Here is an 18,547-nt window from a genome sequence, read left to right as displayed (position 1 = left end):
AACCTAAATTGTTTTATACTTCCTTCCTTATAAATCTTACCAACCTTTATAGCTGGTTCAAACACCACCTCAAAGATGACTTTCAAATATCTCTCCAATCTTTTTTTCCTCCAACTTCAATCCTGGCTCTGAATCTCCCTGCTGTTCCTTGTAATTTGAATAACACACTATTCAGAGGCAGACTGCCTGGGTCCTCCAGCCACACACTACTTGCCTATAGTTACCACCCCATTAATCCACTGAAGTGGATTAATGCACTGATTAGGTTAAGGCTCTCACAACTCAATTATTTCACCTCTAAACTTTCTTGCATTGTCTTATACATGAGCTTTTGGGGACCATCGTTTCTAAACCATAACATCATCCAACCAGGAGGAAAAACATCAACATAGCATAAGGAAACCAGAACAAGAGAGAGTTCCAGTGAAGTTCAGTTATTTATTGAATGAATGATTAAATCCAAAGTTCTTTGACTTTTCTGTGCCATGTACTTGTTTTGGGCATTTTGGGGAAGACTTTGGGCCTTATCTGGCAATATTTGTAAGTGTATAAAATACAATTACCAAATTATTTAGATAAACGTGTGATAATCTAGTAGTGTGTTTCTGCACTGATACAATATAGTGTTCCTTTAATAATATGATTTATTGGCAGGTGTAAGAAGTAACTCCCAAGATCATGAAGTGGAGATATTTTGAGAGGTTTATAATCACTGTAATGTAATATGAAAATGTTATTTGATGTTGATTTCTACTGATGACAGTGTTACAGATACTATTTGTATTAAAAAGTTTTATTTTGTATATACATTCATAAAATAAAATTTCAATTAGATTTTATTGAAAATAAAGATGACTTTTAAAAGTTCCTTCCAATATATAGACCTCTAAATTCTGTGGCAGTAGACTACAAGTTAAAAGACCCTGTTCTGATTGAGGAAGTGAGACCCTTCCTCACTAGGTATAAGGGAATGAAGAAGAAGGAAAAACTCACTGGGTTGGTGCTATGGTTTGAAGGTCCCCAAAATTGCTGTTGAAGTTTAATCCCCACTGTGAGGTATCAGAGGTGGGTTGTGAAGGCTCTGCAACCACTCTGGATATTCTCAAGAATGGATTGATTCATGGATTAATAAATAATCATGGGAGCATTGTTATAGAAGAAATCATTTTCTGGCTACCTTGCTATGTCTCATTATGTGGTACCCACCACTGGGTCACAACCCAGCAGGAAGGCCTTGCCAGATGCTGGTATCATGTTCTTGGACTTCCCAATCTCTGAAACTCTGAGCTAAGTAAATCTCCACAAATTAATCAGTCTTGGGTGTTCCATTATAGCAACAGAAAGCATATTAAGACAGTATGATTGATAAATCGTATATCTTCTGAGAAGTGTCTGTTCTCCTTAACCCATTTATTGATTGGGTTGTTTGTTTTATTGGTGTTAAGTTTTTTTGAGTTTTTTTAGGTATCCTGGAGATTAGTGCTCTGTCTGACATGCATGTGCAAAAAATTGCTCCCAAAATGTAAAGGCTCTCTCTTCACCTTATTGATTATTATTATTTTTTACTGAGAAGAAGCTTTCTTGTTTGAATCCATCACATTTGTTAATTCTTGATTTTATTTCTTGCGCTTTAGGAGTCATGTTAAGGAAGGAAGTCAGGGCCTAATCCAACATGATGAAGATTTGGGTCTACTTTTTCCTCTATTAGATGCAGGGTCTCTGGTTGAATTCCTAGGTCCTTGATCCACTTTGAGTTAAGTTTTGTGCATGGTGAGAGATAGGGGTTTAACTTCATTTTGCTGCGTATGGATTTCTAGTTCTCCCAGCCTTTTATTAAAGACACTGTCTTTTCTCCAATGTATGTTTTTGGCTTCTTTGTTTAGTATGAGATAACTGTATGTGGTTTGTCTCTGTGTCTTCTATTCTGTACCATTAGTCAACATGTCTATTTTGGTGCCAATACCATGCCATTTGTTACTATAGCTTTGTAGTATAGTTTAAGTTCTGATATTATGATGCCTCTTTCCTCACTCTTCTTGCTAAAGATTACTTTGGCAATTCTGGGTCTCTTATTTTTCCAAATGAATTTCATGATTGCTTTTTCTATTTCTATAAGGAACTACTTTGGGATTTTAATTGGAATCACATTGAATCTGTATAGTGCTTTGGGTAGTATGGTCATTTTGACAGTATTAATTTGCCTATCCAAGAGCACGGGATATCTTTCCATCTTCTAAGGTCTTCTTTAATTTCTTTCTTTAGTGTTCTGTTTACAAACAACAATGAGTAAACATTACTGGTGGGACTACAAATTAGTGCAACCACTCTGGAAAGTAGTATGGAGATTCCTTAGAAAATTTGGAATGGAACCACCACTTGACCCAGCTATCCCACTCCTTGGTCTGTACCCAAAAGGACTTAAAATCAGCATACTATAGCAATGCAGACACATCAATATTTATAGGAGCACATTCACAATACCTAAACTGTGGAACCAACCGAGATGCCCATCAATAGATGATTGGATAAAGAAACTGTGGTATATATACACAATGGACTATCACTCAACATTAAAAGAGAATAAAATTATGGCATTTGCAGGTAAATGGATGAGTTGGAGAATATTATGTAAGAGAAATAAGCCAATTCCAAAAAACCAAAGACCGAATGTTCTCTTTGATAAGTGGATGCTGACACATAATAGGGGGGCATGGAAAAATTGAGGAACTTTGGGCAAAGGAGAGAGAGGGGAAGGAAAGGGGTATGAGAATAGGAAAGATGGTGGAATAAGATGGACATTATTAACCTAGGTACATGTATGGTGCAATGCTACATTGTGTACAGAGAAATAAAAAATTTGTGCTACAATTTTGTACAGTGAATCAAAATGTATTCTGCTGTCATATATACCTAATTTTTTAAAAAGTGATTTAGCCTGAAAGGAGTGAATTAAGGTTTTAAAGAAGGGAACTGAGGGCTACCTTTGTAGAAAGACTTATTTATAGGAAGATTTATTTGTAGGATTTATCTATTTATTTGGTAACTATGGAATGATTTTGAAGAGACTAGAGGTGGGTCAGTTAGGAACCTAGCACAATTCACACATGGGATGAGAAAGAATAAAGTAGGCACAGAATCAAAACTAATTGCAGGGCTGGGGATGTGGCTCAAGCGGTAGCACGCTCGCCTGGCATGCGTGCGGCCCGGGGATCCTCAGCACCACATACCAACAAAGATGTTGTGTCCGCCGATTACTAAAAAAAGATAAATATTTAAAAAAAAACAAAAAAAACTAATTGCATTTAGAAGAGAACCCACATTTCTCACTGTGGTGCCCAAGATCTCAATGTGCTCTTGTTTCTGACAACTTTTGGCTTTGTCTGCTATCTCTTCTTACTGCAATTGTGTTGCAGCCACATTGATCTTCCCTCATTTTCTTGAAGGAATTGGTCCATTTCCTGCTTCAGGACCACACACATGCTGCTCCCTCTGCTGAAGATTCTGCTTTCCATTCTTTACCTGGCTAATGCCTACTTACCCTTCAGATCTCATTTCAATATCAGTGGTTTCCTCATTCCACTTATTTGCTCTTATAGATCTCAGTTCTCTTTCTTTACATCTTTCACAATTTACTTTTGCAAATGTGTACGTTTACTTGTTTAATATCTGGGCCAATAATAAATGCTTGCTAAATAAATAAATTAAACTTTTGGAGTCACAGTTTTCTTGTTTATATATTGAGGACAATAAATTCCAGAGTGGTGGTGAGGGTTGCTACATCATAATAATGTAGCTAAAGGGCTGGGAATGTGGCTCAAGTGGTAGCACACTCTGCTGGCATCCGTGCAGCCTGGGTTCGATCCTCAGCACCACATACAAAGATGTTGTGTCCGCCGAAAACTAAAAAAATAAATATTAAAAATTCTCTCTCTCTCTCTCTCTCTCTCTCTTTAAAAAAATAATGTAGCTAAAAATAATGAATGAATATGGAATATGGAGAGATAACACTGAATTTGGAATAAGAGTAAATGTGGGAGCTGGGCCGCTAGGTTTGTCCTCTGAAGTAGGAGGTGCCAGAGGTGGGAAGAATATAGTATTTGATAAGGAGTTTGGGAAGGCCCTGGAGTGAAATAGAAAGGGAGGTGGGTGCATAGCAAATGCAATGCAAGTGAAGGTGTTTGTAGAGTGGCCAGTAGACATGCCTGAGAAGATTGACAATTGAAACACCTGTGTTAGAAGGGATGATCTATTGCTATCTAATAGTTGAAGATTTTTCTAGTCTCAGTTTCAACATCTCCAGTGATTGGTAGTCTATTCATCAAATGAGGAGTCACTTGTTGGTGGATGCTGTGGTTTGAATGTGTTTTGTTTCCTTGAACTCATGTGGGAGCTTAACCCCCCAAATCATATGGTAATGGTATTAAGAGGATGAAAACAATCTAATTATGTTGTTTAGAAGTAGAGTCTTTGGGAAGTGATTGTGATTGAATGAGTTCATTAAGATGGAGCCCCCACAATTAAACCTTGGTGGCTTTATAAGAAGAGGGAGAGAGAACCAAAAGAGGTACAGACAGACACATGTGCTCCCTCTCTCTTGCCATGTAATGCCACGTGCCACCTTAGGACTCTGCTTGTGAGAAGGTATCTGCCACAAAGTGATGCAACCAATGTAGATCTTCACCAGAGCCTACATCAAACTGTTTAGACTTTCAGCCTCCCAAAATAAAGCTAGCCTACTTCTGTTTTTTGTTTGTTTGCTATATTAGTAAAAAATTGACTAACAGTGGACCTATTTGGTCAACTAGCAATATAAAGAAAGAATAGGACACCAACTTTTAATGATCTTGCAGTGGAGGTGAGATGACCATAAAGCAGATGTAAAAATAGAAGAGAATAATACAATATAAATGATAATACTAACCATAGGGTGTTGTGGAAACATACTGAAGAATGGAAACATAATTATCTCAACTCTGGATTTCAAGAAGGCTGCCTGAGGAAGGTGAGATTTCATCTCAAAGGACATATAGTGTCCTGATTATTAGGTCATGCTAAGGAAAGCATATTATGGAAAATCATTAAAAGTTTTCATGCTTATTAACTATAGCGAGATAAAATATGCATTATAAATAGATCCCTCTGACTGGGTATAGTGGTGCATGCCTGTACTATCAGCTACTTAAGTGGTTGAGACAGGGAAAATCTTTAGTTTCAAAGTCAGCCTGGGCAAAATAGTGAGATCCTGTCTCAAAAATTGCTCTTTGCAGCACTGTGAAAAATTGGAGACAGACCAATTATAAGAAAGTTGCAATAATCCAGGAAAACAAACATACCAATGAAAGACTGAGCTGGTGGGAATGGAAAGAAGAGGGACTAATTCAAAAGACATAAAAAAGGTAGAGTTGATAGGACTTGGTGACCGATTGGATGAGAAGGTTTGAAGAAGATGGACCTGTTGAGGATGCTTCCCACATTTGTAGCTTGGGGGATTGAATGGACAATCATGTTATTTGCTGAAGTCTTAACCACAGGATTTGGAAAACGTTGGGAATGGAAAGTAAATCTTGAACTTGAAGGTAAATCTTGAATCTTTGTAAATCTTGAACTGGAGATACATTCAGGGTAATTATTCCTAAACTGAATTAGAATTTGTTGTTGAACTATCAACAGGGATTTATGAGATATAATATAAAACAGAAAACCCACTTGTGTTAAAACCAAAGGCACAGCTTTAAAACCATAAGACACTGCTTTTCATTTGAAACTTCTTTCTCAAGACATTTTCAAGATAATTGGGAAGATGATCAGACTGTGTTAAATGAAGTTAAGCAATTGCTTTTGATTTTGTTGGTTGGGGTGATGGTGTTATACTAAAGAAAGTTAACTATTATATCTATGCTTTAGTCATCAATCCAAATTTGTAACTCAAATACAATTTGGATTCAAATATAATTTAACTATGTGGTGAGAAGTGTGGCAGAGCAGAGATCGCCAAGTAGATGACACACATCACCTGAGCAATTAGTTGGGAAATGCAGAGCATTAATACACAGATTTAATCTCACCTGTATATCTCAAATGATCTCATACAGTTGTCTAAGATGCCATCTGTTGAAGATAGTTGTACTAAGGTGGTTGCTCGGTTCATTATGATTCTCCCTTCTCCAAAAACAGCTGTAATACATAAAGGTGACATTGTGCTTGGCCACAGCTAATAAGTCCAGTGGTACACACCTAATATAAGCTGAGCCCATCAAATTGTCTCTACAAACAATGTGAAACTTAAAAGATAAGCTGGAGGTCTTTGCAAGTGAGTATATTAATGTCAACTCAACCCCCACTGCTAATGTCCACACTGTAAAGGTCCTGTGACCACCCTTTCTGAGGCTAGCTTATTCAATTCTTCTGATTCCATGAGCCAGATCAGTATCATTCCAGTAATTCTCCATTAAAAAAAGTAGGTCAGTCAGAACTGGTTTCTGTTGTTTGCAAATAAAAAGATTTATTAAATGTAATAAATTATTACATAATAAAAATATTATATGAATATGTTTTGGTGTTTTGTGATATCTATGTTGAAATAAACTTTAAAATAAAATTGCTACCGTCAAACTTACATATTTCTATTTCTTAAGGAACACTATTTCAGATAATACGGTTTGAGAATTGCTGTTATACAACATCCAAGTGGGGTGAGACAGTTGGGTATATAGGCAGTGTGGATCTCAAGAGCAAGACTTGAGCTGAAGAGGTGAATTGAAAAGCCACCAGCAAATGGGTGGTAACTGAAGGCATGTGGGAATAGCTGAGACCATCCAGGGCAAGTATGTAGTTTGAGAAGGGTAAAGGTTAAGGACAGGGCTGAGGCTGTAGCTCAGTGGTAGAGTGCTTGCCTAGATATGTGAGGTACTGGGTTCAATCCTCAGTGAAATTAATAAAGGTATTGTGTCCATCTACAACTAAAAACAACAACAACAACAACAACAAAAAAAAAAACCTCCAAGGGACACCAATACTTAAAGGTAGCTGAAAGAAAAGAATCCACCAAGGAGACTGAAAAGGGGATGCCAGAGAAGTAGGAGGAAAAACTAGGAGAGAGTACCATGAGGGATGCCAGGCAAATAGACGGATTTAGAAGAGAGGGCAAGGCCAACTGTGTCAGATGTGGCAGACTCCAAAGAATCCATTTATCAACGCAAATATATTGGTGAACAATTTCTGTTTTGAGGGTTAAGAATAAATGGCAAATATGAAGGTGAGGACACAGTTACCTGTGGCTTTTTAAAGATATTTGGCTCTGCTGGGTGGGGAAAGATGGGCAATTTCAGAAAAGGTTGGGAGAGCTGAACATTAGCTATGGCTTTCTAGATTTACAGGTGCTGTGCCATGATTGTCTGAGGTCTTCATATCTAATGACAAAGTAGATGGTGAGTTACTGTGATGCAGAACTTCCTGCCTCCCCAAACCTTGCCCATGATTTCCACTTCCCCAAGTTGAGCAGAGACTATGTCCCAGATATCTTTGGTGGAGATTGCTGGGAGGTCCCTGCAGGAAGGAGAGTTACACAGAGGGAAGAGTAGTTATAAATGTTGTGATTTGTTACCATTTATACTGGGGTTATAGAAGATAGATTCTGCCAGTGGGAGGCACTGGTGGGAGACCAAAAGACAGAAAAAAACTCAGAAGCTTCCTAATTCAGCCTCTTACAGGGTTGTCAATTGTGGCAATTGGTGGTAGATGTAGCAAGAGGAAAAATGAGTGATTCTGGACTCCAGCCTCCTGAGGGAGAGAAAGAAGTTAATCACTTCTCAGCATAGCCTTGGTGATAGGTGCTTGTATTTCTTCCCATTGTGGTCTTGTTCACATTCTGCACTCTCCAGAGAACTTGGACCCCTTTGCCTTCCTCTTCTATCCAGAGTACTTGCAAGTCTACTCTACCTATTTCTAATCCCTCCCTGCCAGCCTACTGTCTTCTGTTCTTCCCCAGATCTTCCAAATTTTCTGCTGTCACTGGGCACACTGTTTATTAAGTGATTGCCATTCCCACAAAAAAAAGGGGGCAATGGAGCTCTTACAAAGTGGGTTTCTTGGGGTTTCCATCCTAATTCTAACCATACCCACAGAATTACATTCACCAAACTATGGGCCTATGAGCAAAATCCAGCCCACTGCCTGTATTCTTATGACCCAAATGCTAAGAATAGATTTTATATTTTTAAATGATTGAGGGTGGGGCAGGGGGAAGCAAAAGAATGTTTGATGACACATGGGAATTATGTGAAATTTGAATTTTAGTGCCCACAAATAAAAAGAGGGTTGAGGACAAAACCCCAGGGAACACCAGTATTTAAAGATCAGCTGAAAGAAAGAGGTCCACAAAGGAGATGGAGCAGGAAATGCTCCCAAAGTGGGAAAGGAAGCTAGGATGAGACTTGGAAGAGAATCAAGACCCTTTCATTTTCACATTGCTTATGGCTGTTTTCCTGCTAAAATTGAGTCCTCATGAGAGACATTGGCAACCCACAAAGCCTGAGATATTCACTATCTGGTCCTTTATAGGTAAAGCTTGCCTACCCTCATTTAGCACCAGGTGGCTTTGTGCCACGCTCCTCCCCTACAGTCCTGGTGGTATCATGAACTTCTACTGACCTAGAAGCCTGAGTCTCCCCACTGCCGGAACCACTGGTGAGTTAGTCTTCAAAGGCTGAGAGATTGAGAAAAACCACCTTTTGTTCTTTGGAATGTTACAATGATCTCCAAACCCTGACACCCTGTCCCCACCACCCTGACAAATAACACACACACACACACACACACACACACACACATATATACATACACACACATTGCTGTTCCAGATTCTCTAGGCGGTCATGAGATTGTTTTTTCTTTGTATTTTTGGTTATTATCGCTACTTTTATTCATTAAAATGGGATATGAATTTGGAAACTTTCAGAAATACTGATGAACCATAGTCACATAGATTAATTTCTCAGACTTAATTACCACATTAGATCCTTCCCATTGCCTCTTCCCCCACCCCTTCTGTCTCTCTTTCTCTATCAGACTTGAGGCATACACACTGACAGTTTCTTCCTCACTTCCCACTTACTTCTCAGCCCACCACAATCTGGAGCTGACTCCCACTACAGCACTGAAACTGCACTCATAAAAATGTCAACCATCTCATAATCACCAAATCTAAGGACACTTTTCAGCCCTACCTTGACTTCTGAGAAGCATTCTGCTGACATTGCCCTTGTTCATGGAAGAACACTCTTCATTTCTCTGATATGCTTCCTTCTTGTTCCGTTAACTTTCTGTGTGCGCCTGGTGTTGCTAGATTCTTACTCATTAGCGGATCTCACAGTGTTGGTTACTGGTTAGGCTCCAGTGTCTCAGTGCCGCACCCACCCTCCTGTACTGTGTTCTGAACCAGGAGTCAGCCAGGTGTGTGTCTCCCAGCCTCCCTGGTCAGCTGGCTTCCTGTTAGATTCAAAAGACAGGAGAAACTCAGAAGCTTCCTGCTTCAGCCTCTAACTGGGTTGTCAATTGTGGCAACTGCTGGTAGACGTAGCAACAGGAAAAATGAGTGATTCTGGACTCCAGCCTCCCGAGGAGAAATACCTCCTCAGTGATTCTAGCCTTGAATAGATTGAATCTGACTATGACAGCGTCTTCACTGGGCAGCAGCAGGTGTAGGTGTGGATTCCAGCTCAGGGACTTTGGCAGCTTCTGATTCCCAGGTATCCATCTCTCCTTTTTGAACTTCCAGCCAAGCCTCTTTCTCCTTTTTGTAACTCTTTCCCTTTTAGTACCTTTAAAGCCAATTCTCTATATTAAATTCTCTCTGTCTGAAGTACATGGACTGGATGTGTTCTCCTGTCTGGATCCTGGAAAATAAATGGCATGAGATTTGGGGTTTGACCTATGCAGATTTACATCTTTGTTTTACTTCCTCTCTTTTAGTAAGATACTGAGAGAGACTACATTCATATAACTTTTAATATGTTGTTACAATAGTTCTATTTTATTATTCCTGCTGTTAATCTTTTTTTTTTTTCAGTACCAGGGATTAAACCCCGGAGTGTTTAACCACTGAGCCACATCCCCAGTCCATTTTTATTTTTTTATTTTAAGACAGGGTCTTGCCAAGTTGCTTAGGGCCTTGCTAAGTTGCTGAGACTGACCTTCAGCTGTTAATCTTTTTATCATAGGTTTGTATGTATGGAAAAAAATATTTATTTATTTAGAGAAATCGATCAGAACTATCTGTGGTTTCAGGTATCCACTGGGGGTCTTGGAATGTTACCCCCTATGGATTAGGAGGGACTACTAATCCTTCTTTTTCTTTCTCCTTCTTCTTGGCTAATTTTATCAGTGACCTCTGCTTCAGTTTTTGTGCTCACCACTCCCACAATCAGGTTCTTCACCCACACCTGGGATCCTGCTCCATACACCTCACTGTCTCCTGGGGGGGCCCCAGCTGGCTGTTCCAGTGGCATCCCAAATTCAGCATGCACAAAATCAAGTTCAAGCTCTTTGTCTTTAAACCTGCTCTCATGGCATCTCTTCTGCTTCAATTCAGTCCATCACTGAGCACCCACCTGGACACCGGGAGAGTAACCTGGGTATTATTCTTGCCTTCTCCATTGCTTCATCTTCCACTTGTAATCAGTAACCAAACTCTTCAGGTTCTACCTCCTAAGTATCTCAGTGTTCCATTCCCTCCATCTCCTCTGGTTATGACTTAATTCACGACCTTCTTTATCTCTCACTTAAATTATTGCCATACTACCTTCTTGTAATATGTGCATGTAACTTTTTATGTTGACTTTTTTGTTTTGTTTTGTTTTTTGGTACCAGGGATTGAATCCAGGGGGACTAGGGGTGCTTAAACACTGAGCGACAACCCTAGCCCTTCTTATATTTTATTTTGAGACAGGATCTTGCTAAGTTGCTTAGGGCCTCGCTAAGTTGCTACGGCTGGCTTTGAACTTGCGAACCTCTTCCCTCAGCCTCCCGAGTCACTGGGAATAGCCATCACACCCAGCACACTCTAGACTCTTGACTAGCAATTTTGCCTCTTTTCTTCCCAGCCTCCAGTCCATTGTTTGAAATATCAGAACAGTTTCTCTAAGTTGCTAAAATAATTGTGTCACTCCCCAGTTTTAATATCTCTGTCATCTGTTAAGTAAGTCAGACTTTCTTTGTGGTGTGCCAAGGTCTATGTGATCCGGCTCTTGCTGAATTTCTAGTTCATTGTGATGACTCCCCAGAAACAGGTAATCTTTACAACTTCCAAATCAGCTATTACAAGGGTCTCCAAAGGAAGGAGCTCTGATGCCTCTGATCTTCACACATCTGCCTACCCCATGCTCTGGAATGTTTTTCTCTTCCCTCATGTTCTGCTGTTTAAATTGTTTTTCCTTAGAGACTCTTAGAAGCTTGACTGATTAGGTCCCTCCTTTTCTCCCATTCTCAGAAAATTACTGCTTCCTGAATACACAGCACATTCTTTTTTGACTAAATTACATTGTTATGTAATTATTCATAGAAACCCCACTAGACTGTAATGCTACGGGGGTATACATTCCAAGACCCCCAGTAGATGCCTGAAGCCACAGAGTATGTGTAAATGTATATTTTAAAACATATAATATATACTACATACAATATATTACACTATATATTACATGTTATATATTCTATATGTTTAAATATATGTTTACATACCCATACACATAAGTATATATACTTAGCTCTAATTAGCTCTAATTCCTGCTGGCTGGGGGGAGAGTCTAGAGTTTCAAAGAAGAGGGATTATTTCCTGCAGCCAGGGAGTCACTTCCCCAAATCCTGTCATTGTGTGATCTGGAGGGTCTAGGTGGGGAAGACATTTTCATAGAGACCTGGTGCTGATGACATGATTGAAGAGAATCTGGAGGCTGGGATTTCAGTTTGCATGTGTGTCTGGGGTAGGCGAGGACAGTGTCATTATGACTTAGAGAGGCCATGACCATTCTTTCTCCTTCTCTTCTAAGACAATGCCTCCCCTTTACTTTACCTATATGTTTTTTGCATAATACCAACCTATGATAAAATTTTATTTATAAATTAGGTACAGTAAGAGATTAACATTGGCAATAGTAAAATAGAATAATTATTATATTAAAAGTTATTTTAAATACTATATTAAATGTTATGTGAAGGTAATCTCTCTTTTAAAAAAATAGTTTTTTTAGTTGGACACAATACCTTTATTTCATGTTTATGTGGTGTTGAGGATTGAACCCCATGCTTCACGCATGCTAGGTGAGTGCTCTACCATTGAGCCACAAACCCAGTCCAAGGTAGTCTCTTTTATATCTTACTGTACCATACTCAAGCATTTTTTTTCTTTCCTTATAAAGCTGAGAACTTTCACCTTTTCACTTAAAGGGAACACTTTCTGTCTTTTGTACTTCTTGCCCTTTGGTATATCTGAATTGCTGCCATAACTACTCTGTGCTTTGGGTCCATTACAATGATAGTCAATCTGATGACTGAGATGGCTACTATGTGACTATACAGTGTGAATACACTGGAGAAAGAGATGATTCATGTCCCAGGCAGAACTGAGCCAGAGGGCACAAGATTTCATCATGCTACTCAGAACAGTGCACAATTTACAACTTATTGTTTATTTCTGGAATTTTCTATTTAATATTTTTGGACCCAAGCTGATTGCAGGAAACTGAAACCTCAGGAAGTGCTGCTACCTTTGATATGGGGGGACTACTATAATCATCTTTGAATTTCTAGTACTGGGCCTCATCCCTAGCACTTATTACTTTTTCAATGTATTTCTACAGAATGAATTAGAACTAATGCCTGCAGGAGAATAATCTTTCTGAGAAGAAGAGGGGTTGGAAGGGAGGAAGAGGCGGGGTCTGAAGAACACTAGGAATTTGCTGAACAAAGATGCGCCACCCACCGCAGCATTCTGCCACAAGATGGCACTGCTCTGAAGAGCCAGCAGCCTGAGGCTATGAGGAGAGCTCCACCAGGAGGCAGACATTCCTCAGCTGGCGGCTCAGCCCAGTGACACACCACACTGGACCTGGTCAAAGAGCCAAGTCTTCAGAAGGTTGCTGGCCCTAGATCTCTCCCTAGTGACTCATGACGCTGAATCCTACACTTCTGTGATTGGTTTAGCCAAAATGACAAGGGCAACTATTGGAGATGAACTGGCAAAACATAATCTAAGACTACTCTCTGGGGGAGGGAGTTGGAGACCTGGGTCTGCCTGTTGGTAGCACTACCTACTGTGTGGTGTGAAGATATGGATCATGAGCAGAGCCAGGGAGCTACGCTGCTTCAGCTGCTAAGGCTTCTGTGGCTGCTGCCCCACTCCTGGGCCACCCCTGCAGGTAAGATAATGCCTCCCCTTTATTCCATCCTGAGGATGTTAGAGTTGGGGGATCCCATCCCCAAGAGCATGGGAAGAAGAGACTCATGCTTTTAAGTGGTGGGAAGATTTATGAGTTTATGGCAACAACTGTGGACTTGGGTGGTAAACAGTGTCAGGTGTTTTACGTGTTCCATTGAAGATACTCTCTTGAAGCAGAGATGACTTTATCCACTTTACAGATGAGAAAATGAGACTCGAGGAATTTAAGTAACTTGTGCAAGTTCACACAGTTGGAAAGTTAGCAGAACTGAGATTTGAGCAAAGCAAAAGTTATTTCCATTCCTCCACTCAGGATACGACTTGACTCTTGTCAACTCACCTTGTGATTCTGGAAAAATCTCTCAACTTTATTGCTCCTTAGTTTCTTCTCTGTAAAGGACCTGGCAGAATGGAAGTGTAACCTGGAAGATCCCTCTCACTATAAATGTCTGTGTATTAGGCATGGGGTAGAAGGTTTCCTGCTGGCTTGGGGGGTTTCAGCCTAGAGTTTCAAAGAAAAGGGATTATTTCCTGCAGCCAGGGAGTCACTTCCCCAAATCCTGTCATTGTGTGATCTGGAGGGTTTAGGTGAGAAAGACATTTTCATAGAGACTTGGTGCTGATGACATGACTGAAGAGAATCTGGAGGCTGGGATTTCAGTTTGCATGTGTGTCTGGGGTAGGCTAGGACAGTGTCATTATGACTTAGGGAGGCCATGACCATTCTTTCTCCTTCTCTTCTAAGACAGAGAAGCTATCCATGGCTTTCTAGAGTCCAGAGGGTGGCCTTCTGTGAATTAGACAAAGGTATCCCCTTTGGGAGGATGACCCCTGTGCTAGCTGCATGGCTTGGTGAGCACTGTGTGGGCTGCGTTTCAGTTTTCACCTGTCCTCTCTGCTGGTACTTCTGTGACATAAACACACAACCAGTAGGCCGACTCCGAATTGGTCGCTTAAGATGGTAGACCTTTCTGCACTTTACAACTTTAAACACTTTATGGGACTTTAAACTTTTTATGGGTGAGGAAGGTTTGGAGCTATTCCTTAACTTTTTTCTTTACCCCAGTTGGGTGAGGGAGACTATGTGACAGGCACAGGAGGCCTTCCACCACACCTCTGCCTCATGGCCTGAGAAGGGAGGAAACGCCAGGTGTGGTGGTGCACGCTTATAATTCCAGCTACTCGGGAGGTTGAGGCAGGAGAAGGGCAAGTTTGAGATCATCCTGGGTAACTTAGTGAGACCCTGTCTCAAAATAAAAAGTAAAAAGGTCTGGGGATGTAGCTCAGTGGAAGAGCACCTCTGGGTTCAATCCTCAGTACTCCACACCAGCTCCCCCACCCCGCCAAAACAAACAAACAAAAAAAGTAAAGGAGGATGCTCTCACCTCCCTGAAACTTGCCGTGTCCCTCTCTTTGCAGCTCTTGCTCCACTGTGGCGAGATGACCTGCAAAACCACACATTCCGACACACTGTGTTCTGCCAGGATGGGAGTCCCAGTATAGGGCTCACTGAGACCTATGACGAAGACCTGCTTTTCTCCTTTGACTTTTCCCGGAATACTCGGGTGCCCCGCCTCCCTGAATTTGCTGACTGGGCTCAGGATCAGAGAGATGCCTCTGCCATTGTATTTGACAAAGGATTCTGTGAAGCGATGATTGAGCATATAGGCCCCGCACTTGAAGGGAAAATCCCGGTATCCAGAGGTCAGGGTTTTTGGGGGGCAGAGGTTGGAGGTCTGCACTCTTACCCTCATTAATCTATGCACTGAGCTATTCCCCTCCCACCCTTCCCATCTCTTAGGTTTTCTAGTTCTCCCCTAGGATCTTTCTTTTTCTGCAAGTTAAAGTCTGCACCCTGCCCTCTGTGGTGGGTAGATTGTACCTGGCATGTAGTAGGCATTCAAAGCCATTTATTAAACTTGATGATTTCAATAGGGACCAGTTGATGCCTACTGAATATTAGCACTTGTGATACTGGGCTCAGCAAGATGGAAGAGAGATTGAAAGGATCTGATGATGTGCTTGTATTTTAATGAGAAGACAGTGCTTGATTGATATCAATGTGAGATTTAGAAAAGAAGTTAAAAAAAAAACAAAAAAAAAACCCACTCATCAACAGTCAGGGCAGAGGCTTGCAGGGTGGCTTGGATCTGGCTCTGCTGTTAGGTCCAGTTGTTATTCTTGCCTGGAAGTCTCCCTCAGAGTCCCTGCCCCTGCCCTCCCTTTTTTCTAGCCCCAAATCCCCACCCACTGACTCCTCCTGCCCCTCCCCTCCAGGTGCCTCGCCTTGTCTAAACACCGGGGTACCATCTGATCTTGTCCTTTTCCCCCCTAACACCCCGATCTCCCACCAGGTTTCCCTGTTGCTGAGGTGTTCACAATGAAGCCCCTGGAGTTTGGCAAACCCAACACGCTGGTCTGCTTTATCAGTAATCTCTTCCCGCCCACGTTGACTGTGAACTGGCAGCATAATTCCGTCCCTGTGGAAGGAGTTGGGCCCACTTTTGTCTCAGCTATGGATGGACTCACCTTCCAGGCCTTTTCTTATTTAAACTTCACACCGGAACCCTATGACCTTTTCTCCTGCATCGTGACTCACGAAATTGACCGCCACACAGCAATTGCCTATTGGGGTAAGACCCCTTTCCGCAACAAGACTGGTCTTTGGAGGGCAAAAAGGGGTAGACCCATTGGAGGGGCCTTCTTTCTCTACTTGGGCCTCGTTTAGAACACTCTTGCTCTAGCCAACCCTGATCTTCCATGCCCGAGTTTCTCTTTCATCATCCCTGCCACCTAAGTCCTTCCTCTGGGGAGAGGACTCTCTAGCCCGGTGTCCAGGCTGACCTGTCCCTCTCCTTTTCCAGTGCCCCAGAATGCCCTGCCTTCAGATTTCCTGGAGAATGTGCTGTGTGGCATAGCCTTTGGCCTGGGCGTGCTGGGCATCATTGTGGGCACTGTCCTCATCATCTATTTCCGGAAGCCTTGCTCAGGTGGTATGTCATCTGGAGGGATGAGTGAGCCAGATAGAGTGGTGCATGCGTGGACATGTCAGGATCATCCTGTGGCATGGGGCGGGTGTCCAGTGATTGACGGACCCCTCAGCGTGGGGGCCTGTGTCCAGCACCACATGGGTCCATCCTCCTGGCTGGGGACCCGGTCAGACAATTATGCATCATGGGAATGGCTTTGAGTGGGGGAGGAGTGATATGGGGACTTGTAGGAAAGGTGCTTGGAGATGATTTGGGAAGGAGAGACCAGTCTGAGTAGGGTGTGCTGGGGGCAGAGGGAGGCCTTTGGGGAGGAGGGGGATCCTTCTAATGGCTTTCCTCCATCCCTCTCTCCTCAGACTGATTCTTTTTGATCGGAGTTTGATGCCAATACCTTTAGCCATTCAAGCAGGGGAATCCTCAGGTTTCTCACATCCTGCCGAAGATCTTTCCTCAGAACAGAAGTCCCTGGGACTCCCCCGGGGAGTGTGCATGTAGGTTTTTCTGCTGTTCCTGAGTTTGCATCCAGAGGAGCCCAGAGTGGCCTGTCACAATGACAACTTCTTACTTCAGGCAATAAATCTCAGATTATTTTTATCAGTGTAGCGTCTTTCTTTTTCTTTTCTTTTCTTTTTTTTTTTTTGTAGTACTGGGGATGAATGAAACCCTGGCCTCATGCATGCTGGGCAGTTGCTCTGCCACTGAGCCCCCCCCCCATCCCCCCCCTCTAGTGTAGCGTCTTTCTTAACCCATGATGTTTGTTCCTGGAGACCTCAACTTGAGTGGGTTGTCATTTCAAATTAGGCATGCCTTGGCCTGAACACAGCTTGCCCTCATTAGGGAGGGAAACAGGGAAAAACCCCCTCCCTCCTCGGCTCCTTAGCTGAGAATTCCTTTTCCCTGGTCCCAACGGGACGACAGCTTTTACTCCTCTCAGCTTGTGCAAAATACCTGAAGGATAAGAACTACTTTCTGATAATCTGCTCACAAAATGGTTGAGAAAGCTGCATTTTTTTTTTTTTTTGTACTCTACTTGTGAAAATGATTGTCTAGTGCAGGCTTCCTTGAGGAATACATAACCCCCTCTAACCCGACCATAATTGGACAAATAGGAGCTCAGGAGTGAGAAGGAGAAGATCCCAAGTGTTCTTCTGACTCGATCAGATTGATTCTGTTTAGAGTGGCCTAGGGTAAAGAATTCATGTGTCCTTCCCAACCATCTGTTCTTTAGCCTAGGTGAACTGTCCAAGGAGAACCGTGACAGTGCTGTCCTGGGCAGATAGCAAGAGTGGATGGTGCGTGATCACTGGTGGGAAATTGCTTTGCATGTGCTTTATCTCTTACTTCCCTTGTTTCTCACTCCATTCTGGAAGTTGCTTTGGAGGATGGGATGGCATTAAGGTGAAGAGTGAAATTATTTTGGTCTTGGTAAGGGAGTCTGTGTTCTTTGAATTGTATCAGAGTCTAATCGAGGGGAAAATATCCAATTCATTCCAGGAGTTAGAATGTCCCCTGAACTATTTTGTTTCTAAGAGCTGCATGTAAACTGGTTAAAAAGTATGAACTCCAGATCCATACTGCCGGGAATTCAATCAAGACTCAATTTTTAGAGGTGTGACCTTGGACAAGTCACTTAACCTCTTTGTGCCTGGGTGTCATTTTCTCTATAAGGATGATCGTAAAAATTGTGTCCAGCTTATAGGTTGTTATGAATCTTAAACAAGTTAATATATGTAGAGTGCTGAGAATAGAGTTTGGCATATAGAAAAGGAGCACAGCGACTTAGCATTATCACTGTCTTGAATTTCACAAAGCTTAGTAGCATCGTCGACTTTTTTTTTCTTTTCTGAAAAACACTTTGAATCTATCTTCAGTATTGTATTCTTTCTTTATATGTTTTTATTCTCATTTTATCCCTCTGAATCAGACCCTTGTCTAGTTCCTCCTAATTTCTGTTCTATTTTCCAATGTATGCAGCAATTTCCTGCTAATCTAAGCTTAAAATTGTTTTTTCCGTGCTGTCTGATCTTAGACAAGTCACTGCCCCTCTCTGGGTCTCAAATTCCTCCTCTGTCAAATAATGGACTTAGATTAGATGCTTTCTCATCAAACATTTGATGACATTGTC

At 41.6% G+C, this 18,547-nt stretch overlaps 1 protein-coding gene across 1 annotated transcript; it reads left to right on the top strand.

The window, feature by feature from the left end:
* The first annotated feature begins 13,247 nt into the window (after positions 1–13,247).
* LOC107143781 (HLA class II histocompatibility antigen, DM alpha chain) lies at positions 13,248–17,019 on the top strand. The gene is made up of 5 exons (XM_015487520.2): positions 13,248–13,412; positions 14,852–15,136; positions 15,787–16,065; positions 16,297–16,425; positions 16,779–17,019. Exons 1-5 carry the CDS (start codon positions 13,325–13,327, stop codon positions 16,781–16,783), a joined length of 786 nt encoding a protein of 261 aa, XP_015343006.1. The 5' UTR covers positions 13,248–13,324; the 3' UTR covers positions 16,784–17,019.
* The last annotated feature ends 1,528 nt before the right edge of the window (positions 17,020–18,547 follow it).

This window comes from Marmota marmota, unplaced genomic scaffold (genome assembly GCF_001458135.2).
Source record: "Marmota marmota marmota unplaced genomic scaffold, marMar, whole genome shotgun sequence".
NCBI classification, from domain to species: domain Eukaryota; kingdom Metazoa; phylum Chordata; class Mammalia; order Rodentia; family Sciuridae; genus Marmota; species Marmota marmota.
The sequence above is the reverse complement of the archived record's forward strand: the minus strand, read 5'-3'. Positions and strand labels throughout refer to the sequence as shown.